The sequence below is a fragment of the Lissotriton vulgaris genome, chromosome 10 (assembly GCF_964263255.1).
Source record: "Lissotriton vulgaris chromosome 10, aLisVul1.2, whole genome shotgun sequence".
NCBI classification, from domain to species: domain Eukaryota; kingdom Metazoa; phylum Chordata; class Amphibia; order Caudata; family Salamandridae; genus Lissotriton; species Lissotriton vulgaris.
This window is the reverse complement of record NC_141698.1, coordinates 716,347,666-716,374,168: the sequence shown is the minus strand read 5'-3', so window position 1 is coordinate 716,374,168 and position 26,503 is coordinate 716,347,666. Positions and strand designations below refer to the sequence as shown.

Sequence of the window (26,503 nt, the reverse complement as noted above, 5' to 3'; positions counted from 1 at the left end):
ACAGCACCCCGGTTTCTGACATCACGACTACTCATGGTACGAATGATAACAATAGCCATTTAACACTGGTACAAACTGGACTGCGTCTTGCCATTTAAATATCCACATGACATTTTTTTTTTCCAAACACATACTTGAAGCCAAGTGGCTAACTGGTCTTGGTAGCACCTAACTGCCCGAGATTCTAAGCGCATGTAACCAAGGGTGGGGGCTGCTAAATATACCATATCTTGCTTCCTTGCCTGTGGATAGCATTCAAAATAAAAAAACTTGCTGCTGAGGGGAGAAGTTTCTTGTATGAAAGACATATTCGCCACTGGGGAAGATACAACCAGGCGACAATTAGAGAAGTACTTACTACAGCTGCCACTATGCATCAGTTTGACAAATGCAATTCGGGAATGCATGCGTGGGGTCTCTGTGATATGCTTTTCACACTAGATTTACCGTACGCACTACATGGGACGTGTATTTCCTACCACACACTAATTACAATTGTTACCAACCCACAATATTGTGCAACTCACCCCTTATCTCCCCCCCCCCCAAAAAAACACGATGACTCTCGGTCTCCCCAATGACATTGAAAAAACACAGATCGCAAGTAAAAAAAAGTATACTCGAAAATTCGAGACGCTCTGTTTGTTCAGTGCCTCGGGAAAGCAGTTCAGCAACTGCCGAGGGAGCGCCCGCTGCTGCCTCAGCCCCACACTCTGTTTGATTACTTTTGCGCTTTCATTAAAGGCTCCCCTCACTATGCCCAGACCGAAGTGGATGTCCAAGGCTCACTTACAGCTTACTCTAGAACCAGGGTTGTCACAACAAGGAGAGAGCCCACGAGGAGGTTGATGCAAGCATCAGCCGTGCCTCTGTGTGCAAGCGTTTTATCATCAAAGAACAAACACTGCTCTTGCAAGATCTGCTTGGGAGAAAGACATCAAATGCCAGGATGATGCCTTTAGACATCTTTTAAAGTGGCACTCATGCCAGAGACACTGCACGCCCTGACAGATAGAACAGAACTGGCGGCAGCGCCTCGTACCTTCCTTCTAGTGTACTGGGAATTATTTTATCTGCACCCAGAGAATGAACAGACTAGTAATGTTGAGAACATTGCTATACTTGTATAGACCATCCTTCAATCGGTCACGGTGGATAAATCCAAGTCACAGGGCAGTCCGAGCCTGGGAGAAGCAAGCTCCGTGTGCTGCCACCGCTGAAAGATGAGCTCGCAAAACTTCTCCAGAGCCCGCCTCCGCCTCTCCCTCAGACAGCAACCCACACACTCAGGCTCCAGTGACCTGCAAGAGGCAAACACAGCAGGCTTGAAAATCAAGCACTCGCTATGACTCTGAGTTTTTGCTTTTTCGGCCGTCCCACTTGGATGGCCTCGGCCTGTTTTCCTTTGGTTTGTTATTTTTATGGGGCCATCTGTTTGACCCCATAAAGATAACAAAGCTTTTACGGCAGAAGAAAGGCAAGCCAGTCCGTCCAAGTGGGACGGCAGAAATAGAGAAAACTGTACGTCACTGCAAGCTCTTTCCCAATGGCTGACCACCGTTTAGCATAAACTGTGACGCCGGCCAATGGGAAAAAGGGGCGGGGCTTAAAGCATGTTACCGAAACCTCCTGAAAACACTAAATCTCGCCAGCGAGACTGCGCATGTGTGCAGCTCTAGGCTTCGACCTAAAAAGTGACTAAGGTACGTGCTTTAAGCGGATCTGCACTTTCTGGCGCGGAAAAAGAAAGAACTGACGGCAGCACGCATGGGTGGAGCCTAAGAAGTCTCCGTGACGTCATCTCGGTGCATCTGACGCCAGCGACAGACGCGGAGCAGCACGATGCCACCTACTGACGCGCAGAGGTACTGCTAGCGGAAAAAATTTTCCAATCCAATTTGACGCCTGGGGATATTCTAAGGTAAGGAATCTATCACTAACGTGTCTTTCAGATTAATCCTGCTCTTCTGGCCTTACAGGATTCTGGAGGTCATACTGCAGGAGCATCCATAAGAGTTGCTCTTTGTTAGCGTTACTACCGGTCTGTAACTTTCTGGATGCAGCCTGGGTCCCAGAACTTAAGGCCACTGTAGCTAGAGGGTTGGGACCCACTGACTTCCAAACTAAACACATGCAAAGTAGGTGTAGTGTGGTGTGGTGTGGTGTTGCACCTACCTACCCTAGTGAAAACTAAACTCCCAAAAATTGGAGAAAGGTTTGTGCAAGATCCTTAAATGCCAATCCAAAAAGTTCAGTAGACCGTACTAATTACAAAAAGTATTTTATATGAATCTAAGCTAGTCATGTTTTTTTTTTATCTACCACACCTAGATTAGCTGGTAAAAAAGTGCAGGCTTAATTACCAACCACTGTGCACCAATGTAGGAGGCTGGCTTAGTATATGGTGCACACTTATTTAAGTGATGCACCTTTTACTAATCCAGGCATCCCTTATGATAATTTTAGTGATCTTTGATAACCACAGAAAGCTCTTTAAGTGGTAGCTTTCGAGAGCAGCCTTTAGGCTAATGTTGTAGGGGTGTTAAGCAGCTTGGTTTAATCATGTAGTGTAGGTTAAAAGAAAAATAAGCACACAATGTATGTAGAAAAATATGTCTATTTATTACACAACAGTCACTAACACATTGGTATATCTCCTACCTAGAAATAACAACACATATACACAACAATACTTCAATTCTAATCAGGCAAGCAAACACAAAATGCATTGGTCTACAGGGAGTAATCAAACCATATACTAAAAACGTGGAATGTGAACTGCGACCGAAGTCGGGGCTTGGACTAGGAGACTTAGAGGAGCTGGGGACACAAGGAACCACCCAAGGTAAGAACCCAGAAACCCCACAGTGGCTGTATGTAGAGTGGAAACACAGCCGCATGTCCAATCGGAGTCAACAGGAAAGTCGTAGTTGCAGTTTTTAAGAGGAAGGACCTTTCCCAATGGACCCAAAGAAACCCAGTTAAAGATAGATGGTTGGAGAGTCACCCCACCCGTAGATACCCCAGAAACCAGGATACCTGCACCAGGGAAGCTGGGTGCATTGGTGTGAAGTGACGTTGAAAACCACCGTAGACCACAATGGTGGACTTGGAAGCAGATGCTGCTGGAGAAGACTGTGCAAGAGTCAGGTAGAATCCAAGAGTGGATTCTTGAACAGGAGAACCTGTAAGCAGAGGGGACAGAGTCTATGCCATTCGGAGGTGACCAGGAGGCACGGAAGAGCAATGCCCACCGAAGTCGGACTGTTCAGAAGTGTCGACGGTGACCTTGTTGTTGCAGATGTGAGGACCAGGCGATGCTGAGGGAGACCAGGAGTTGTGCATGAGCTGTCCCATGTCCGAAGCCGAAGACCAGTGGTTAGTGTCTTGCGGGAGCACCAACAAGCCTTGGTAGCTGCAACTTGCATGGAGAGCGAAGAAGGAGCAACGCTGGGACCAGCAGGTCCAAGAGACTTACCACAAGCAGAAGAGTCAGAGCAGGCCCCAAGCAAGCAGGGGAGCCTTCTGGAGCAGAAGAAGACCCTAAGGAGGACCCACAAATCAAAGGCACAGGTATCGCAAGAGGACCTTGAGCAGCTCACCAAAATGGAATGCCCACGTACCAGAGGATGCAATGTGTATGCTCTACTTGGCAAGAAGAGATGCTGGAGCTTCTTGTAGCCCAGATCTCTGGAGTGCACAGCAAACAAGCCTTGGCAATGGCAAGTTGACGAGATGCACAGGGGTTCGGTCCCAACAGTTCAAACGAGGGATACTAGCCTCAAAATAGCAGACAGGACATGTGCGGCCTAGAGGGAGCTGCTGACCTACCACCTGAGTTGCTGAGCCTTTCAAAATCCATGGGACGTCAGGAGCGGCAGACCGGTCAGCTTCGTTGCGGTGCCTTCACTCCAAGGTTAATTACTTCAAGTGTCCTTAATGCCCACAGGTCTGGTGAAGATCCTGGAAGATTCACAGACAGACGATGAAGAAGACTTTCAGAACAGCGAGACCAGGAGCAGCAGGAGTCTTCCTTGATGCAGTCACGGTTCCAGATGAAGTCCAGCAAAGTCCAAGTGTCCAGATGGTCGAAGAGTGATGTGGTGTCAGGCTTAAGTTGTCCCACGACGAATCTGAAGAGCCACCTATAGGTAAGCCCTTAAGTATGCTAGGAAAAGGGTTGGAAGGGCTCAGAGGTCCTTCCCAGAGGAGGGGCTGGACAGAGGGGAGGATACTCCCATGTCCTCTGTCCAGTTTCATGCCAGAGTGGAAGCCAGGTGCTCCCTGGACTGGCTCAAACTGGAGTATGCAAGTAGGGCACCAAATGTGCCATTCAAAGCAATCTGGTGGTGCCACAAGCACTCCCACCCCAGCCCACTAAGTCCTGTCTGAGAGGTGGTCACACCTCCCTGAGACAGGAAACCTATTGTTATACCTTCTTAGCTCAGCAGCAGGAGGGAAGAATCGTGTCTGTGGTTAGCAGAAGCACTAGCATCCTGTCAGACCCTGAAAGGCGGTTACCGGTAGTACAGGGGGGGGGGGGGACCCCCGAAGGAGACCTCAGTACATGGCATCATATTTCCAACACTGGAATCGGTGCTGGGGTAGGATTGTGTGATTTCCATGCCCTATTAGTGTTTGGGCTACATGACAATTAATGCACTGGCGAAATAACTTTAAAAAACCCACACAGAACCACTTGTTTTCTATTATCATTATCAGTCAAGGCAATCTTTAGAATCGGGTGCTGCTTAAAAAAAAGTACACATAAATCAGAAACTTTCAGTCGCTTTAGGAAGGTAAGATCCTTCTAGCATGGTTACCCCCACTGTTTGCCTGGTTTTCTGTATGGTTTTGACTTAGTCTGACTGGGAACCTGCTAATCAGGACCTCAGCCATTGTGCTCCCTAAATTGAACATGGTAAGTACTTCTGTACATCCACAATTGGCTACTGGTGTACCTTTCTAAGTCCCTAGTATGTGGTACTAAGGTAACCAGCCCATAGGTACACCAAGGGTCTCCCATGGGCTGCAGCAGGTATTTGCCACCCATGGGAGTTCACTTGAACTGTGACTACAGGCCAGCTATTACAGCCTGTGTGAGTTGATGCTTGCACCTCTCACGACAGATGTAATTTTCCTTATATCCGGGGGCACTATACTTAAAACCTGTATCACCCCTATGGCGCTGTTCTGTTCCAAGAGCAGGGTGCTTGTTTAAAAGTGTGAGAGTGCCCATGCATAAGCATGACACTCCTCCAAACTTCTGAGTCGATTCTCCAAGCTTTGTAAGTGCTGTAAGTGCTGTCAGCCATTTTAAAACATATAGTGAACATCAGTCATTACAAGATGTCTAACCATATAGTCGCTCCACCGAACCCGGTCATATTTGTTATTGCCAGAGGCGTTGAGGAAGGCTTAGTCAATCTGCAACGGAACAGCAGGCATCAGTCCTGCTTGAACACTAAGGAATTGGATTTTCCCACAACGCCTCTAGCAATTCATATGTGAGGGTTCTTGTGAAATCTTTCGCCAGGCGCTAGACTGTATTTTAACTCCCACCACCCCCACACCCCCTGCTCCATGTCCTGATGAAGACTTGTAGTGACTACCAAAAGGGAGCACACAGTGGGTTGAAACCACAGAATAAGGCTCAGATCTACCAAGGCCCTGCGCATCAATAAGAGCATTAATTGCTACCAGGGTCCCTGGTTATATATCTGGCCACAAAAATCTTTGTCCTTTCCCTTGTACAAAAACCCTGAAACACCCTGTATATACCGCACACATTGTTTATCACTGAGCACATATGTTACATGATCACTGTATATGTCTCACCCATTGTAAACAGCCGTTGAACTACTGAATAATTGAGTATACAAGAATGAACAATAGTTACTTACCTGTAATCTGTGGTTCTCCATTATTGGTGTCTTTCATAGATTCACATGCCTGAATCATTCCCCGTCGTCGGAGTGGGAGTCCCACGGTACATAAAAAAGCAGTAATATGCCATTTGTACATAGCAAATAACAGTTATACCCAACCAGGAAGTAAAGTAGCCCCAGCTACAGTGGAAAAAACTTCCACATTAGTGACTATCCAAGTCATTATGTATAGACCAAACTGCAGCCAATCAGGCCACAGCTCCCACCAGAATGCTCTCCCCAGAGACCCAGGCTCTCAGATTTTGTAGCACCGGAGTGTACCCGAGTGTGTGTGTGTGTGTGTATATATATATATATATATATATATATCTCCATAGTCTGAGTGAGACTCTGAGGGGAGGTGGGTGGGTGCATGTGAATCTATGAAAGACACCAATACTGGAGAACCACAGATTACAGGTAAGTAACTATTGCTCTTCTCCAGTATTAGGGGTGTCTTTCATAGATTCACATGCCTGAATCAGAGTAGTTAGCAGTAATACAATAAATCGCTCTTGGACGCCAAGCTACACAGTTTTCATGCATGAACATAATGTAATGCAATAACATATTAAAGCGTCAAAAGAGCAAGAGGAGGTGGGAGAGATCATCAGAGGCTCACCTTATTGAAAAAGATTACACAGGACTGCTCTTCCCACCGAGGCATCGGTATCACTTGAAGAATCCAGACAGTAATGCCTCGTGAATGTGTGCCTGCTGGACCATGTTGCAGCTCTGCAGATCTGCAGGAGAGGCACACCAGCAAACAAAGCAGTTGAAGAAGAGACTGGTCTCGTAGAATGAGCTCTAGGTAAGGTCTGTAAGGGTTTACCTGCTTGTTGATGGCAGAGCCCTATCGTTGATGAGACCCACCTAGCGATAGTCTGTTTTGTCACTGCACAGCCTTGTCTCAGTCTGCCATGCGCTACAAATAGCTGATCCGTCTTCCTGATGGCAGCTGTCCTTGAAAGATAAAACTTAAGACATCTCCTGATATCTAATGAGTGTAAAGTCCGCTCACCTGGCGACTGCAGATTCGGAAAGAATGTCTTGAGTATCACTGGCTCATTCAAATGAAAATCCGATGGTACCTTGGGCATGTACTTCGGGTTGGTGCGCAGTATCACAGAGTCATTCGTGAATTGCAAGAAAGGCGGTTTAGACGTGAACGCCTGCATGTCACTAACCCTTCTGGCTGATGTTAACGCCAGCAGTAATGCGACCTTCCAAGTGATGAACTTCAGATCAACTTTATGGATCGGCTCAAAGGGATGGCGCATGAGCTGAGCTAGTACTATATTCAAATGCCAGGATGGAGGTGGCCGACGTATTGGTGGAAACATACGAAATAAACCCTTAAAGAATTGCTGGATTATTCTTGAGGAATATAGAGAATTCGTACCATCCTGACGGTATCGGGATATAGCCGCTAAAAACATTTTAAGTGTTGAGTGCGCCAAACCTGATTTAGCCAACTGCAAAAAGAAGGGTAAGATCTTTTCCGGTTCAGCATACATGGGATGTTAATTCATAGTTTGGCATCAAGCACAAAAACGCTTCCATTTAAGCTTGTAAGTTTTGTTCGTTGAAGGCGCTCTAACATTGGCTAGGACTTCTTGACAGTCTTGTGGAATGTTCAAGTGTGCAAACTCATGGTGTTGAGGAGCCAAGCCGATAATTTCAGAGAATGAGTGTCCGGATGATATACCCTGCCTTCTTGAATTGTCAGAAGATTTGGAATTTGAGGCAGCTGGACTGGTTCGCGTTCTGAGAGAAGAAGAAGCTGTGTGAACCAATATTGTCGTGGCCACCGTGGAGCAATCAAAATTATTCGACACGGTTGTCTTCTCATTTTCTTGATGACCTTGGGAATTAATGGAATTGGCGGGAAGGCGTAGGCAAATATCCGCTCCCGATTCATTGACAGAGCATCCCCGCAAGATTCTCTGTGGGGAATCCAGCTCGCAAATTGTGTACATTTCTTGTTCCGATATGTTACGAAAAGATCTAGATCGGGGTGACCCTATCTCTGGAAGATCCGATCCAGCGCTGGTTGATGCAGTTCCCACTCGTGAGTGCTGCTTTTGGATCTGCTCAGGGAATCTGCTAGCACATTGGCTACTCCTGGAACATACACCGCTGACAAGTTGATGTTGTGATCCAGAGCCCAATTCCAGATCTCTTGAGCCTGCTGGGACAACCAAACTGATCTTGTGCCCCCCTGCTTGTTCAGGTAATGCATGCTCGTTGTGTTGTCTGTTCGAATCAACACTGTTGAGTCTTCCAGTATCGCTTGAAAAGATTTCATGACGAGGAAAATGGCCCTTAATTCCAATAAATTGATGTGCCATTTCTTTTGCTGTCTGTCCCATTTGCCACTGATCGTCATCCCTTGAAGGTGAGCGCCCCAACCTTCTAGCGAGGCATCCGTGGTTACGATTAATCTGGGGACTTCTGCGAGGAAAGCACAGCCCACCTGCAGGTTGTGTTCCTGACTCCACCACAGGATTGCATTCTTCATTCGAGGCGTTAAGGTGATGATATCCTCGAAGGAACCTGATACCTCCACCCATTGGTGACTGAGTTCCTCTTGCAAGGGTCTCATTCTCAGACGACAGTTTGGAGTGAGAGGGATGCACGATGAGATCATCCCTAGGAAAGAATTGAATTTTCGAACAGAAACGCACTCTTTTCTGAGGAGTGCAGTCGCCATCTTTTGAATCTTCTCCTGTCTTTCGCTTGAAATGAAGACCTGAGCGAGCTTGGAATCCAGCGTTGCTCCTAGGAAAGACTTCCTTTGTGATGGTACCAGATCTGATTTCTCGAAGTTCACTGAGAAACCCAGGCTTTGAAGCAGGCAAAGGCATTTCTGGACAGGTTTGCTTGTTGTGGCGTAGGAATTGGCCTTGATAAGGCAGTCGTCCAGATATGGGTATATCTGAATACCCTGTAATCGTAAGTGGGCCGCTACAGGTGCCAACATCTTTGTGAATACCCTCGGGGCTGAACGTAGTCCAAAAGGAAGCACCTTGAATTGGAAATCCCTGCCAGCCACTCTGAACCTTAGGAACTTCCTGTGCCTGGGGAAAATGGGTACGTGGAAGTAAGTATCCTGAAGGTCGAGTGTTGCCATGTGGTCCCCTTCTGTCAGAAACTGGAGGATCTCTTGGAGTGTCAACATTCTGAACGTTAATTTTTTGATGTATTTGTTGAGGGCACGCAAATCGAGGATGGGGCGCCATTCCCCCGATTTTTTGCGTATCAAGAAAAAACGAGAGTAAAAACCTTTTCCTCTCTGATGTTGAGGTACTCTCTCGATTGCCCCCTTTCGAATCATTGTATTGATTTGGATGAACAGCTCCTTGAGATGTGCTGGGGCCGGTCCTTTTGGGGGTGAATTTGGAGGGGTTTTTACAAATTCCAATATGTGGCCCTTGGAAACCACATCCAGGACCCATCTGTCTGTGGTAATTTTTGACCATTTCGAGCAATGTAGGGATATTCTTCCTCCTATTTGTTTCTGGCTGGGACAAAGTGGTGGCAGGATGTGTTCCTCACTTTTTGTTAGTGTTGTCTCTGCCCCGATATGTTGTTTTCCCTCGGGGCTGTGAATAATTATTTCTTCTTTGGCCATAGGGTTGTTGCTTATATGGCTGGTACCTCTGGTTATTTTGGTTGTTCGTATATGATCGTTGTTGGTAATATCCTCCTCTATTTGTGAAGTTACCTCTTCCTCTAGCACCACGAAAGGAAGATTTCCGGTACTGCAGAGTACCCAACGATCGTGCAGTTTCTGTATCCTTCTTGATGGCTTGCAAAGCCTCATCCACATGCGAGCCGAATAGGTACTCGACATCATAAGCCATATTCAGCACCTTGGCTTGCACCTCCTGCCTAAAAGATGTAGATTTCAACCATCCCTCTCTTCTAAGGACTGCAGCTCCTGCCAACTGCCTGAATCCTGTAGCTGCTACGTCCACTGCAGCATCAATGATCTCCGACGAAGCACACTCCCCTTCCTGCAGAATTTTTGTGGCTTTGGTCCGGTCCGGTTCAGGCAGTTTTTGAATGTATGGCGATATGTCTGACCACATCTGCCTATCATACCTGCCGAGACTTGCCAGCGAATTAGCAGCCCTAACTGTGGTCGCTGCAATAGTCGATACCTTTTTCCCAATGGTATCGAGTCGCCTCCCATCTCTGTCCGTAGGAGTGGAGATCTGAGATGACGGGTTCTTTGCTCTCTTTAGAGCTGCTTGCGCAATGACTGACTCCGTCTTGGCCTGGCCGATCAGGCAAGCAGGTGAAGAAGTTTGTGCCCTGTACTTTTTATCCACTCGCGGTAAAACCGCAGGTAAAGAATTTGGTGTGGCCATGATCTTTAGACCTTCTTTCCAAATAAAGTCTATAATAGGAAGAGACCAACTTTGCCTCTGAGACAAACTCTTAAAGTCGTACAGGAAACATTCGTCCTGTTTAGCCTCCATGGTAATGAGAAATCTCTTAGTTGCTTTGTCCACAATCCTATGGAAATTTGCAATATCCACCGGTGGTGACTCAGCTTTTGGTTGTTCATCTGGAGAAGGTGTGTCAGCTTGATAATCTTCATACTCCGAGTCCGTTTTATCTAATTCACCTTCTTCATGAGCTTCCTCTTCAGTATTCTCATCCTCCGTTTGGTGGTAGGACACCGGTGTTGATGGTCGGGCATGCTCCGCTTCTTCTGTCATTGTAGCCATTGGAGTCGGGGTTACTCGAGGCCGTGGAGAAGAGATTTGTGATTCGCCTGACTCTGAAGGCGGAAAACGGCGATAATAATCGCTCAACATATACTGCAAATTTTGGAAAAGTTCCATTGGCATTTGCATCCCTGGTGTTGGTTCAGTCTCCAACCTAGGCGGTTGTATCCCTTGCTCCTCTTCCTCCTGATCCTTTATTTGTATAAGCAAATCAGATGGGCTCTTAGCTGCTTGAAATAACTCATCACCAGATTCATCTTCCTCAGAATCCAAGAGCCTGTCTGGCATTTTTAGTGGCGACATAGATGCAGACTGTGATGAACGCTTTTGTAATAGTGCCGCAGTGGTGGCTGGAGACGGCAGCGTTATCACATTGCTCCTTGCTGACCAAACTTGAAGATCTGTGCAAGATGACAGCTTTGGTGTTGTTGGATTCTCTTGTGCCATTGTTAATTCTGTTTCTTGTGGCTTAGTCTTCGTCGTCGACGATGTACTCGTCGACGATAATTGCTCTGTCGACGACTGTGGCTGTTTAGTCTTCGTCGACGAGATGGACTTCGTCGTCGACGAGGGAACCGTCGACGGGACTACTTTCTTCGTCGACGGGGCCGTCGACGGGACTATTTTCTTCGTCGACGGGGCCGTCGATGGGGTCTTCTTCGTCGACGATGGGATCGTCGACGGCAGCTTCGTCGACGATGATGTCGTCGACGGCAAGGTCTTCTTCGTCGACGGTAAGGCTGTTGTCGACGGCAAGCTTTTCGTCGACGCTGGTATTAGCTTCGTCGACGGAGGCTCGTCGACGAGAGGTGTGACTATTTTCGTCGACAAGATGGGACGAACCTGGACATGCACAAAAGTTGGAGAGGACGCTGAGGACATCAACATAGAAGGTTTTGGTGAGGAAAAAGTCATAGTAGAAGTCACTGCAGTGGCTGCCTGACAGGAAAACGGCAGAGTAGTCGCTGCCTTGGTCACAGGCCTCTGAGGTGACAATAAAGACGCAGTCTTTTTTGATTCTGTTGGCCTCACAGATTTCTCAGAGGATTTTTTCATTTTTGAGGTAGAAGGCTCACCAGCGTCTTCAGTGAGCTGGGCCTGTCTTGCCACCTTAGCCTTAGGAGTAGTCACCTTACTCTCAGCCATCCTCTTTCTAGATCCCATAGAAGACCATGAGGCCAAACTTCCTACCTCAGAGAGTGGGTTATCCTTATCTTTAATCCGCTGTATCCACAGCAGCAGGCGACCCTCTCTGTCCCTGAGGGTCTTTGGAGGAAAGGTGCGACAAATCTTGCACTTCTTAGCCTGATGATCAGGGTACAAGCAGTAGATGCAGAGAGTATGCGGATCCTCCTTAAACAGCCTTGCTTTTCCGCAGGATTCACAGGCCCTGAACAGGGACTTTGATTTAGACATGTTAGAAAGTGAAATCTTTCAGAAGTAGAGAAAAACTGAGCAGAGCTCAGAGAGACTCCCTATCACACGACGTGCGGTAAAAAAATCTGAGAGCCTGGGTCTCTGGGGAGAGCATTCTGGTGGGAGCTGTGGCCTGATTGGCTGCAGTTTGGTCTATACATAATGACTTGGATAGTCACTAATGTGGAAGTTTTTTCCACTGTAGCTGGGGCTACTTTACTTCCTGGTTGGGTATAACTTATTTGCTATGTACAAATGGCATATTACTGCTTTTTTATGTACCGTGGGACTCCCACTCCGACGACGGGGAATGATTCAGGCATGTGAATCTATGAAAGACACCCCTAATACTGGAGAAGATTTAATTCCGATAAAAATGTGTACTGGATACATTCATACTTTGTTATTATGATTACTTCTGATAAACCTTTTACAGTTGTAGGCTTGTGTGATATCCATGCCCTATTAGTGTTTGGGCTACATGACAAGTAATGCACTGACAAAATAACTTTAAAAAACCTGACAGAACCACTGTTTTTCTATTAACTTTATACCCAGGTTCTGAGGGACACAGGGTCACCCCGTTTTGTTACTGGAATGACTGATAATGAAGCAGATTGGCATACACTTACTTTTTCACAGAAAGGTTCTCAAATTTGGACGTACAATTCCTGTGCAATATTTGTCACATAGAGGTTTCCAGATAGGGACAACACTTACATACATCCCCTGAAAATGCATGTGCATTTGCGGCTCTTTCACATGTTAAATACAAGCTTTTTCCAACTTTTTAGATCACTGTATTCATGTATTTAAGTTGGTCCTTCCCCACATTTCCAATCCACAAATTAAATGCATGATTGCATAAAAATGTAGGCACCTGGGAAATTCCCTGCAGGTGTACTACAGTCTGCATCTACCAGTATCTGCAGACCTGAAATCTCTGAATAAATAAGCCATGATTTGCAGGAGCAGCTGACACTCTTTGTATACCTATTTTTTACTTAGGTGCACAACATGTGTTATAAATCTAGGCCTGAGACATTATTATTTAAATAAGTGTCAGGAACTAATAACCGATCAATTTCTACAAAATATTATATAGTCTTTCAACTCAGCCAAATAAAATCTTACATTTTGTCCTGCCGGGGACCACCTCCACGCACTGCGATTGGCTGACTGTTCTGTGAAAAAGCACCACCACCACGAATTGCACTTGGATGGGTTGGCGAAGCAGCTGGATGTTGTCCTGGACGGATTGGCTTCGCTGAATAAGATAGAAAAGAATACAATGTAAAAACATTCTTACTAATGCAGCACGCAGCTTCTGAAAAAATACATTCACAACATATATCTGAAATTAAAGCAAACTGAACACATGCAAAACGCATTACATGATAGCACAAAAGAGCATAATGTGTGAAGCGGAGTACAAGCCGATCAAACTTTTCAAATGAAAGAGCTCTGAATGTCAAACATTATAATATGTGAGAATGGAAATAGATTTTCTTCTAAAGAGTTTTATTGTAAATTATGCAATTTAGTAATTAAGATCGTGATTAATACAGTGCAGGGATACTACCAGTTAGGTGTTCAGTTATTATTGATGCTGCCTAGAGAACTGTAGAGTGTGATAAAAATCTCCTTAAAAGTTGCTGCCAAGGGACAAAGAAATAGAAACATGTATTCCTATTTGTAAGAAACAAGTTTATTAAGTGTAAATGCAGTTCTCCAGTGTTGGTGTTTGCAATGTATTTAAGTAGGTTTGAGTTTGTTCCATAAGCAGGTCTAGAACCTCAAGCAAAAACCTGGCGGAGACACCTGTTCCGGATTCTCAGTATCTCATTAACACTCGTCTACCAGTCTTTCTCACCAGCAAAATTGATCGTTTTTGTAAGCAGCTGGGTCTATATATAGTATACCAAAAAGATGTATGCTGTGTAAAGAGTTCAGGTATACCTTATAAGTGAACTGGGGCTTGCCTTAGCAATCCCAAGGTGTTCTATTTGTGGTAGTAGGATAAAGCAGCCTTAGATTCATTCGCGGGGAATGTTAGGTATTTGTTGCATACACAGACTCAATAAATGATACATATACTCAAGAGGAGATCAACACCAAATTAGAACAACTACTCATCTTTTCATATATTTTTCAACACCAAGAACTTCACAATTGCGTAAGTACTTTTCAGGTTATCAATTTTACAGTATTTAGCAATGTTAACGAACAGTACGCTTTTACACTGAAACTTTTCCTATGGCGAGAAGAAACATTTGCTGCATACAGGTATTTGCAATAGGATTTCCAGGGTCCCTTTTAGGTCGTGGAGCTTTAGGGGGCCAAGATCCCAAGTTCTACTAGCAGTTTGGTGTTACCTGCCCTGGTGTGTCTGGGTGCAGAGGAGCTGGACGGGTTAGTAGCCTGGCACACTACACTGCTGGCAAAGAGGGGGCCACCTAGAAATAGGCTGCAAAGGGGACGAAATAAGTTACTTACCTGTAGCTGTAGTTCCCCAGTATTGGAAGCTTTCATAGATTTACCTGCTTGAATAATTCACCGTCGTCATGATGGGAGTCCCGGGTATTTAAAATAGTAGTAGTAGACTTAAATAGTCATAATACACTAATAGGTATAGGCCTAGGCCTCTTTGTCTAATAACCTATCCTAGTCCTTATAAAGAAAAGGACCACATTTTTGCCTCAAACAATCAGCACTTTTTACCCTCTAGAAAACTCCTGAAAGAAGAACAGAACCTCAGATTTTCGAGCACAAGGGCTATATACAACCTGATGAGACATCTAAGGTGAGCTTCCCCCTGGGGAGGAGGGTGGGTCGCATGCAAATCTATGAACACTTCCAATACTGGAGAACTACAGCTACAGGTAAGTAACTTATTTTTTACTCCAGTATTGGAATTTTCATAGATTCACATGCTTGAATCAGAGTGGCAAGCAGATTGGTAGCATATTTACCATAGTTTTAAGGCATATCAGGAATCTAACAGTGTAACCTGCAAGCAATCACTAAACAGTATAAAAGATATGAAGATAATGTTAACAGTTAAGGAAAAAAGTTTCATGAGACTTCAAGACAATAACCAATTTGCCATATAGAAACGTGATACAGTTGAAAAAACCAGGTAGGAGGGTTGATAGGGGTGGCTCACCTTCATAGAATAGATGGCGAACTATTGCCTGACCCACTGCTGCATCATTGAGAACTTCTGAGTCCAAACAATAGTTCCCGGTGTAAATGTGTCTATTCTTCCACATTGCTGGCCAGCAAATTTCCGGAGGGGATACACCCGCAAATAAGGCTGTGTATGTTGCCACTGACCTCGTAGAATGTGCTCTGACTCTAGCAGACCGAGGTCTGCCAGCCTTTTGATGACATAAATGTATTGCATTTGCAATCCCCCTCGAAATGCTCTGTTTGGAGACTGGGTAACCTTGCCTTGGTGCACTGTATGCCACTAACATTTGAGAGGTCTTACAGAAAGATTTTGTTCCCTCTAAATAAAACTTCAGGCAACGTTTGACGTCCAATGAATGCAAAGCTCTCTCAGCCAATGTCGTAGGGTTCGGGAAGAAGTCTTAAGAACCACTGGTTCGTTGAGGTGGAAATCAGATGGCAACTTTAGAATGAACTTTGCATTTGTTCGGAGCAGAACTCCATCTGATCTGAATTGCAAGAAAGGTTCCTTTATTTACACTGACCCTTCTGGCTGAGGTCAAAGCAAGTAACAAAGCCAACTTCCAAGACAGGAATTTAATTTCTGCAGTGTGAATTGGTTCAAAAGGGTTTTTTATTATTTGTGTAAGAACCGTGTTCAGTTGACAGGTCAGTGGTGGAGGTCTTACTGGTGGGAACACCTGAAAGAGCCCTTTGAGAAACTCTTTAATTATTCTAGAAGACCATAAGGGAGAAGAAGTCAATGATCTTCTGTACTGTGAAATGGCCACTAAGTGAACCTTGATAGAACTATGTGCCAAACCTGATTTTGCGAGAAGCAGAAGGTAAGGTAGGATCTGTTCTGGAGAGGAAGACAGTGATGTAAACTCGCAAGATGACACCAGATGTAGAAATGCTTCCACTTGGGGCGGTACGTCTTGTTAGTACTGTCCGCCCTTGCTTTGGCTAGAATATTGCGGCATTCACTAGAAATGTTCAACTGTCTGAATTCATTGTATTCAGGAGCAAAACTGACAAATGCAGGCTCTTAAGGTCCGGGTGCAATATCTGTTCCTGGTTCATAGTCAGGAGATCCGGAATCACTGGAAGTCTGAAATGTGGGACTTGCGATAGGAGAAGCATTTCCATGTACCAGTGTTGACGTGGCCATGCTGCAGCGACAAGGATCAGTTTGCATGGCTCCATTTTCATCTTTCTCAGGACTCATGGAAGAAGAGGAATGGGGGGAAAAGCTTAAGCAAAGATGCCAGACCATGCAACTGAAAAGGCATTTCACCATGATCCCTGTTGAGGACGCCAACTTGCATAGCACTGGCATTTCCTGTTCTGGGGAGTTGCAAATAGGTCCAAGCTCGGTGTGCCCCAGTGTAGGAATACGTTCTTCAGGGTCTGGTGGTGCAGCTCCCATTCGTGACACAATGATGTCAGTCTGCTTAACGTGTCCTCAATTGTGTTCGGCCGTCCTGGAACATGTTCCGCTCGAAGGCAGATCCCGTGGTCTATGGCCCATTACCACAACATTTGGGCCTCCTTGGAGAGAAGGTGAGATTTTGTGCCCCCTTGCTTGTTTACGTAGTGCATCTTTGTTGTGTTGTCCGTTCGGACTAGCACTGATGAATTCTTAATCCTGGGCAGAAATGCCTGTAGGGCCAGATACACAGCTTTCAACTCCAACAAGTTTATGTGAGATTGAGTTTGAGCTTGATGCCATTTTCTGCTTACTTGGAGTTTTTGGAGATAAGCTCCACAGCCTTCTAAGGACACATCTGTTGTGATCACTAGGTGCGGCCTCCTGAAACAAGGACATCCCTGCTGACAGATGATCAATGTCTAACCACCACTCTAGGGCCTTCACCATACGAGTAGTTACTCTGACCGTGTCGTCGAAAGAGCATACCAACTGTACCCACTGTCTGTCCAGTTCTTCCTGAAATGGGCACATCCTGAGACGACAAAACAGAATCAATGGTATGCACGACAACATCATCCCTAAAAGTGATTTGAAATGTCGGACCGAAAGTGACTTTTTGATTTTGATGGAATATCCCACAAGGAGTTGTTGCTGACGTTCCTCTACTGGGTATGCATTTAAGCAGACCGTGTCTAATATGGCTCCTAAGAAGAGAGTGTTTTGAGATGGATTCGGATTGGATTTTTGCTGCTTTACAGTCAGAGCCAAGCTTCTGAAAAGAGCTGTGCAGGCCTCTGTTGGCTTTCTCGCTTGGACGGAGCTTTAATAAGCCAGTCGTCCAGATACGGGAAGGCTTGATATTTCTGTTGCAATCGGAGTGAGACACTTTGTAAAAATCAAATCCTGGGAGCCGATTTGAGACCAAATGGGAGCACCCTGAACTGGAGGAGTTGTTGGTGGTGTTTGAGTAAATTCTAGAGTGTGTCTACATTGAACTAGTCGCAAACCCATTGGTCTGTAGTAATAACTTGCCACTGGTGAAGGAAGTGTGAAATGTTGCCTCCCAAACGGGTAGGACGAGATTGAAATGATTGGGTTGGTGACCTGAGATATGGAGCCGGAGATGAATCATTGGAGGCGGCTAGTATCCTTACCAGTCCTTGATGTCTTTCCTCTATTTGCTCTGACATAGGATGTCTGAGGCGGTGATCTTTGTTGGTAGTGAGGCCTGTATGACTGTGACGTGGAAGAATACACCGGGTAACCATACTGCTGGTAACCCCATCTATAGGAAGGTTGACCTCTACACTTTGAATACCGAAAGGGTGTTTTCTGGAACTGCAGTGTCCCCAAAGACTTGGCAGTGTCTGTGTCTGCCTTGATGTTTTTACGGGCTTCCTCTACATGGTTGCCAAAAAGAGCCTCTCCATCGTATGAAGGTCCAATAACTTGTTTTGGACTTCAGGTTGAAAGGAGGTGGCTTTCAGCCAGCCTGGTCTCCTTAGGACTGCTGAACCAGCTAATTGTCTGAATCCTGTTGCAGCAACATCCATTGCTGAGTCTGTAATTTAGTTTAAGGTTCTTTCCCCTTCATGAAATATCTTTTTAGCCTCCTCTTTAACATTTTGTGGCAATTGATCAATATAGGAAGCAATGTCCGACCACATTTGGAGATTATAGCGCCCTAAAATTGCCATGGAATTTGCTGCCTTTACTGTAAGCTGACATTGATGAGAATCTTTTCCCAATAGAATGTGAACGACTGCCCTCTTTGTCCGGAGGCGCAGAAAGGGGTACTGTAGGATTCTTCGATCGGCTCTGAGTGTCCTGCATTACTACTGAGTCCGGTTTAGGGTGTCCTGTGAGACACGCTGGGGCACCTCAGTCGTTTTATACTATTTATCTAGACGTGGGAGCACCGCTGGCACAGATGCAGGGTTCTTCATAATTCTAACCTCTTCCTCCCAAATATAATCAATTATAGGAATAGGCATCACTGATTTACGAAAAGGTTCCTTAACACCTTGGCTGCTAGAGTCATTCTTCCCCTGTGCTGGGCCATAATGGAAATGGGAGGCTTGATGACTAGCTCAGCTCGTCATGAGCACAGCTCCACTGTGCCTCATGACGAGCTGAGCTCGTCATGAGCACAGAAGGGGTTAAAATCATATAGAAAGCAATCCGCCTGTTTGGCAGGCCTTGGAATGGCAAACCTTTTTGCAGCACGCTCCATCAGATTGTGAAATCCCCCCAACATCCTCAAGTGGGGAATCTACCAGAGGAGGAACAGGTGAAGCTGGAGAAGACATCCTGTAGTCATCCCCTTCAGAAGCTGTATCATGAAGTTCCCCTTCCTCGTCAGAAGAAACTGGTTCCGGGAGAGGAACAGATTGACGAGTATTCAGCAATGCAAGTACCGTAGGAGCTCTACCTCTCACTGGTGATATCACCTAAAGAGAGGAGGCATATTAGATGAGTAAGAAGGCGGGAAGCGCTGCCTGTAGTCTTGCAGCATAAACTGTAAATCATTCAATAATGCAGATGGCATTAGGACCATTTCCTCATGATACTGATGATGTTGTTCAGGCTGGGTAAAATAAACTTTACCATAGTAATGTTGTTCTTCCTCATCATCGTCTGGTTGGCACTTAACGAACAACTAACTTACCTTCGGTAACTGTATATCTGTAAAAAACATTAGTTAGTTGGATTCCTTACCTTAGATTATCCCTAGGCGTCAGACTGGATCTGAAAAGTTTTCGTCAGCAGTACCCCTGCGCCTCAGTATGTGTCGTCTGCGGCTGCGCGTCCGTCGTCGTGATCGCCACGATGACGCCGTCGGAGTACTTAGACGCCACCCTTGCGCGCGGACGTCAGTTCTGTACATAGCTTTCCGCATCAGGAACGCAGAGCCATGCAAGAAACCAGCACTGGTGCCATCAAACTAGGGCCTTCGCAGAACGGGGAGGATGGGTGGGGCGGTAAGGAATCTAACTAACTAATGTTATTTACAGATATATTGTTACGTAAGATAAGTAACTTGTTCAACTGAAAGAAACAATTTAGTTAGATTCCTTACCTTAGAATAGATACCCCAGCAATACCAACCCCGGTGGTGGGCCTGCGAACCAAGATCACACCAGGAAGTCCTGGAGAACGGAACGGCCAAAAAAGCAATCTCTCCGGACTGGACTGTCCAGGCAGTAGTGCTTGGCAAACGTGTGCAGCAAGGCCCACATAGCTGCCAGACAAATGTCCTGCAAAGGGACTCCCCGACCCAGGGCAGTAGAAGCCGGCGTGGCCCGAGTGGAATGGGCACGCAGCCCCACAGGAGGCTCCTTTTTAGCCAAGGAATAACAGACCTTGATGCACAAAACGACCCACCGAGAGATGGTCCGCTTGTGCACCCCCCATCCCTTCATAGCGCCCACGTAGACAACAAAGAGTTGGTCGTCCACCCGGAACTGTTGTGTGCGGCGGAGGTACAAGGAGAGAGCACGTTTTGGGTCCAGATGGTAGAGCCTCTCTTCCTCTTTCGAGGGATGCGGAGGTGGTAAGAAGGTGGGCAAGGTAATGGACTGGCCGATGTGAAAGCCAGTAACAAACTTGGGCAGAAAAGAAGGACGTGTCTTCAGAACCACCTTGTCCGGATGGACTGAGAGGAAAGGAGGCTTAGAGGAAAGTGCCTGGAGCTCATTCACTCTTCTGGCAGAGGTGATGGCAACCAGGAAAGCAGTTTTGAGAGTCCGAAGAGGGCAAATATAAAGTGGCTCAAAGGGAGCGCACATCAGATAAGTAAGAACCAGGTTCAAGTCCCACTGAGGCTTCACGAAAGGAACAGGAGGGAACATGTCCGTGATGCCTTTCAAGAACCTATTTACAACAGGGAACTTGAAAAGAGAAGGCTGATCAGGAAGCCTCAAGAAGGCAGAAATGGCAGAGAGAAAGCCCTTGATAGTGCCCAGAGCAGAGCCCTGCTGGGCAAGAGAGAAGAAAGAGGAGAACCTCTGAAAGCGGGGCAGAGTGTGGATCCCCACCCTTTGCTGTCCACCACGCCACAAAGTTATTCCACCAGCAGGCATATACTGTTTCAGCGGAGGGACGCCTGGCTGCCAGAATGACATCACAGACTTTAGGAGGCAAGTCAAATGGCCTCAACTGTCGCCGTTCAATCTCCACGCATGTAGGTGGAGACTGGACAGGTTCGGGTGGAGGATCGTCCCCTGCTTCTGCGACAGAAGGTCCTCCTGAAGAGGCAGACGAATTGGGAGATCGGCAGACATGCTGAGTAGCTCGGGATACCAGTATCTTCGTGCCCAGTCCGGAGCCACAAGGATGACTTGGGCCCGGTCGAGTCTGATCTTCTTCAGCACTCTGGGCAGAAGTGGTACAGGCGGAAAGGCGTGCAACAGACCGCAAATCCACTCGTGATGAAAAGCGTCTCCGAGCGAGTGCCGCCTTGGAAATTCCAACACGCAGAACTGATGGCATTGTGCGTTCTCTTCGGTGGCGAATAGATCTAACCAAGGCTCTCCCCACTGTTGAAAGAGGCCTTGCGCCACATCAGAGTTCAGACGCCATTCGTGATCCATCATGCACCGGCGGCTGAGTTCGTCCACCCTGGCGTTCAGGGAACCTACCAGGCGTTGAACTACCAGGGTCACGCCCTGATGTTCCAGCCACTGCCAGAGGCACAGAGCCTCCTGGTAAAGAGTCCACAACCTCACCCGCCCTGTTTGTTGGAGTACCACATGGCGGTGGTGTTGTCAGTGAACACCTACACTACACTCCCCCGGACAGAGGGGAGGAATGCTTTCAGTGCAAGCCGGACTGCCCGCAGCTCCAGTAGGTTGATGTGGAGCCGGGACTCCGCCGGCGAACAGAGGCCTCTGATCTCCGCCTATCCCATGTGTCCCCCCCAGCCGAGGAGGGACGCGTCCGTCATAACTACGTGCTCCGGTTGGGGTAGGGAAGAGGGATCTGCCGCTGACCCAATCGCGGTCCGTGAGCCACCACTGCAAATGTCTTGCAGTGCCCTCTGAGATCAAGACATGGTCGGACAAGTTGCCCTGATACTGGGCCCACTGAAACTTCAGGTCCCACTGCAGAGCCCGCATCCGCCACCTGGCGTGATGCACCAGAAGGATGCAGGAGGCCATCAGCCCCAGAAGCTGCAGCGTCAACCTGACAGACTCGTGATAAAGGCTGAAAGATCGGAATCAGAGCCTGAATATCCGCCTAAATATCCGGAATCCGCTGTTCGGGAGGATAAACCCAAAACTGCGCAGAGTCTAGAACCGCTCCTATGAAGAGGAGTTTCTGAGAGGGACACAGATATGACTTCGGCACATTGATGGAGAACCCCAGCAGGTGCAGGAGGTCGGCCGTAGTCTGGAGGTGGCTGACGACTGTCTGGGGCGAGCCCGCCTTCAACAACCAGTCGTTGAGATAGGGCAAGACTGACACCCCTAATCTGCACAGATGAGCTGTGACAACCGCCATCACTTTCGTTGACACCTGAGGGGCGCTGGTAAGGTCGAAGGGGAGCACGGTCAACTGAAAGTGCTTGTGGCCTACCGTGAACCGCAGGTAACGCCGGCAGGACGGGCATGTGAAAAGAAGTGTCCTGCAAGTCTAACGCTACCATCCAGTCTCCCGGGTCCATGGCAGCTAAGACCTGAGCCAGTGTCAGCATCTTGAACTTCTCCTTCCGGAGGAAGCCGTTGACGTTCCGCAGGTCCAAGATAGGGCGTAGGCCCCCTTTGCCCTTCTTGGGAACCAGAAAGTAGTGGGAGTAGCAACCACACCCTACTTCAGGCCCAGGAACGCTCTTGATGGCCCCCTTGGCCAAGAGGGTCGTAACTTCCTCCTGCAGAAGATTCAAGTGATCCCCCAACACGCGGTGGTACTGCAGTGGCATGGCTGGAGGGGTCACCTCGAAGGGGAGGGAGTAGCCCCTTCGGACGATTTGCAGCACCCACCTGTCTGACGTGACAGTGCGCCAGTGGAGGAGGTGATGGCGAACCCTGCCCCCCACTGGTGTCACATGGGCCTAAAAGCTCAGACTAGGAAGGCTCAGAGGCGGATGCTGCGGGGGTTGATGTGGACTGGCCTCGCCGTTGTACCCGGGCACTGCCACGACGGTTACCACGTCCACCACAGCGCTGGATGTTAGTCTGCGGCCCGTGGCTGGCAGGACGTGTGGGGGTGCCCCTTCCTTGGCCACGAAAGGAACGAAAGGCAGCAGTTTGCTGGCGCGGTGCTGACAGGCCCAAGGACTTGGCCGTAGCCCTGGAGTCCTTAAAGCGCTCAAGCCCACTGTCTGCCTTGTCGCCAAAGAGGCGACAGCCATCAAACGGCATGTCCATAAGGGTGTTTTGGACATCAGCCAAAAAGTTGGCGGACCTCAGCCAGGCGTGGTGACGAATCGCCATCGTCGTTGCCATCGCTCTGCCTAGCGAGTCCGTTGTATCCAGCCCACACCGGATGGAATACTGTGCCGCATCTCGACCCTCCGCAAGGGCTTGGGCGAGTTTAGTCCAGGCCTCCTCCTGACATTGTGGCAGCACGTCTGCGACCGTGTCCCACAGAGAGTGGGAATAACGGCTGTAGGAGAGTAGGGTCTGCAATCCTATGATCACCCAAATTTTTTGCTTTTGTTTCACTGGTTTACGACTTTCTCTGGCTGTGGGCCTGCCAATCAGACCCACAGCCTAGCTGTTCTCTCACTAAATTACAACGTGTACCTTAGGTGCATTTACCAATTGGTACTGGGCCACCTTATCAGACCCTGTAACTCAGGGCATAGGTGTACCCAGGGGCTACCAGGGGCTGAAGCATGTATTATGCCACCCCTGGATGGCCATCTAAATCTGACACAACTGGCTGCACGACAGCTGGGGCAAGGTGGTGTAATCACCCTTTGCTTTAGGTATAGTATACCTATATCTAACCCTAAAATGGACACACAGATTCCTATCAGTCACTCCTATGGCAGGCCTTGACAATCCTGAAGGCAGAGTGCTTGGAATCGTGTGAAATGGTGCTCTGGCATGAGCTGAGCCCGTTTGCAGCTTGCGGAACCAAGTCCTAATAGCTGTTCCATGATAACGCATACCATATACTCTTATACTCTTATAATCCTCGCGGTTAAATGCTATCTCTGGTATCGCTTTATCAAAACATGTCGAGTAAGGTGTCATACGAATTGGAATACTAACCCCTCGCCAATTCTGGCGACAGGGTTAGCATTCCACCCTTCTAGAGGGACACGACATGTATGTAACTGTGAACCCCGGTTAAAGTTAACTCAAGCCTCAGCATCACAAAATGGATGCTGCCACCACAGACACGAGTCTGACCCCCTGCAGCTGGGAGTCCTTCCAGCGAGGGGAGCTTGGACAAAGGGTTTCCTGTCGGGGCGGTGCTAGCACCATCCCAGACAGGGTTTTGTGTATTCTGGGTAGGCAGGGCTTTACAGGAAGGTGACTGCAAGTGGCACCCCGGTGCTCACTACGCATCTGCCGGCTAGAACCAGTTCCAGGGGCACACCAGCCCCTGGCCTGGGGAAAGTCCGGCATGGGAGAGGGGTGTAACCACCCCCTTCCTGGTCCCACCCCTAGGGCAGGACCCAGTCGCGTACCCACCCCTTTCTTTAGGATAAAGGCAGGAGCGGGGACCCTTCCAAATTAGATCATCTTTGATTCAAGAAACTACTTTCTACAAAAGGAACTCTCGACTCTTCTCACGATTTCTCCCTTGTGGCTAAGGAGTAGTCACCCTGCATCCGCAGGCACCATCTAAGAACTCTGCGGTTTGCTGCACGTCCTTCCTCCGGAATCCGACTTACCAGCTCGACGAGACCCGGCTTCCCTGGCACCTCTGACCTCTACCTACCTCTACAGCTAAGCTGAGAACCGTAGGTGCGACGAGACCGAGGGACCGGCCATCATCAGAACTGCACGACTTCTATCCAGCACGACCGCCGAGGGATCCTCTGGTGAGTGCTTTGGGGTCCGAGAAGCCCCGACCCTGAGCAGCTCCAGCACCGAAGTCCAGCCCCCCAGCATCTCCACGATCTGCGTGGGGCCCTTCTGCTTTTTGGCTGCTCACCGCGTTGTCTGGCTACTAGCCCGCTGGCTTGTGGCCTTCCTGACGGCGATCAACGACGACAACCCTGCTGGCCTGGTTGCTCCAGACTGGCCCTTGCTCCCTCCCAAAAGAGGAGCACCCCGGACCCTCCTGGTCCACTCCAGACGCCATTTTAGGTCCACCGCGTGGGCTTGAATTTGCCAAGACTTGTTGCCCCAAATCCTGGGTCCAGCGACGTCGACAGCATCAACCATCGTGGGACAGCTCGCACCTCCATCCTGGTCGCCGACAACGCCTCCTGGTCCGTGAGACTGCAGAGCCCAGCGTCGCCCACTCACCTGGTCGAGGTGACTTCACCCGGTGCCATCCTGGTGCCCACACAATCACTGGCTAGTGATTAAGAACTTGGTCCCCTCTGCTTTCAGGTGTCATCCATCTTTGATCCCGGCTTGGATCACTTCGAACAATCTTCACTGGTCGCCTGCCAGCAACTTCTTTCTTCAGGCTCCTGGTTCGTCAACGAGGATTCCCGACGTATTTTCAGACCTATGCAGCTGCAGCCCCTGGGCTGGGTAACTTCGGCATTTCGGTGCCCCAGCATAGCCTCACTATCCAAGGGTCCAGATCCACTTTCGTTTTCAACCTACCTAGTCGGGTTCGCCCGAGAACACTAACTTTGCTTTTACTAGCTCCCATAGACTTTGTCCCGCATCCCGCGTGAGAGTGCACACCCTGCACCCGAGTCCCCTAGGCCTCCTACTAGTAATCTGAAGGTTCAGTAACGTAGTCCTAGCGATTCCAAAGCCTATTAGTATAGTACTTACTTGCTAGTAATTTCGCATTCCACTTTCATAGTATATGGTTTTTCGTGCCCCTCGGGCATTTGTGTAAATTGTGCAACCTAAAGTATTTTCGTAAGAGTTTTGTTGTGTGCTTAGTACCCGGTCCTCATAAAGAGTACAGGGCCGTTGTGAACTAAATAAATACACTGTTTATTTTCATAACACTTGTGTGGTGTCCTTTCACTTGGTGTTCAAGGGGTATATGTGATGGTATAACAGCTGGCTTAACACGCCCTCTAGAGTTTAGCCCGAAGACTGCTCTTGTCCATGCTACTAGGATAGCTGGTCTATCGGTTGACTTACAACCAATCACCATAAGGGTTGTTTGGACTGATACATAGTGATCACTAGAATAGTGAACACTGAATATCAGGCCAACTTCTCACAACGGCCCATGAGGCACGCGGTGTTAACTGACCGCAACCCCAAACTGTTTGTACCTCTTGGATTCCCGATCGGGGGGAGCCAATGGGAATGCGGTCTGGGAGTTAGAGGCCTGTATGACCAGGCTCTCGGAAGTGGGGTGGGTGGACAGGAAGCAAGGGTCGCCCGGAGCCGGGCAGTGGCATCGGGCCACATTCCTATCTACAGGAGGACCTGTAGCAGGCCTGGACCAAGTGCCCACAAGAACGTCAGACAAGGCCTCATTAAACGGCAACAGAGGCTCCGAAGAGCTTGCTTGCGGTTTAGGGACCTCAGTGAGGAGGTTAGTCCTCACGGCCGCGACGGGGAGTTCAAGGGATAAGGCCTTGGCCTCCCGCGTCAACACCGCACTATAGGGAGCCCCCTCCTCTGTAGCCACGGTAGGAGGGGAGCCAAAACCAGTGTCTGGCGAAGTGTCCAAACCACTGGCATCCCCTAGCTCACCTGCCTAGTCCTGAAAAA

The 26,503-nt window shown here is 48.1% G+C and overlaps 1 protein-coding gene across 1 annotated transcript in view; it reads right to left on the bottom strand.

Annotated features, from left to right (window-relative positions):
* KIF5B (kinesin family member 5B) overlaps positions 1 to 26,503 on the bottom strand; it is an 862,770-nt gene that overhangs the window by 20,647 nt on the left and 815,620 nt on the right. The window contains exon 25 of the mRNA XM_086941550.1: positions 13,217 to 13,349. Coding sequence (XP_086797676.1) covers positions 13,217 to 13,349 — 133 coding nt within the window. The remainder of the gene's footprint in view (positions 1 to 13,216; positions 13,350 to 26,503) is intronic.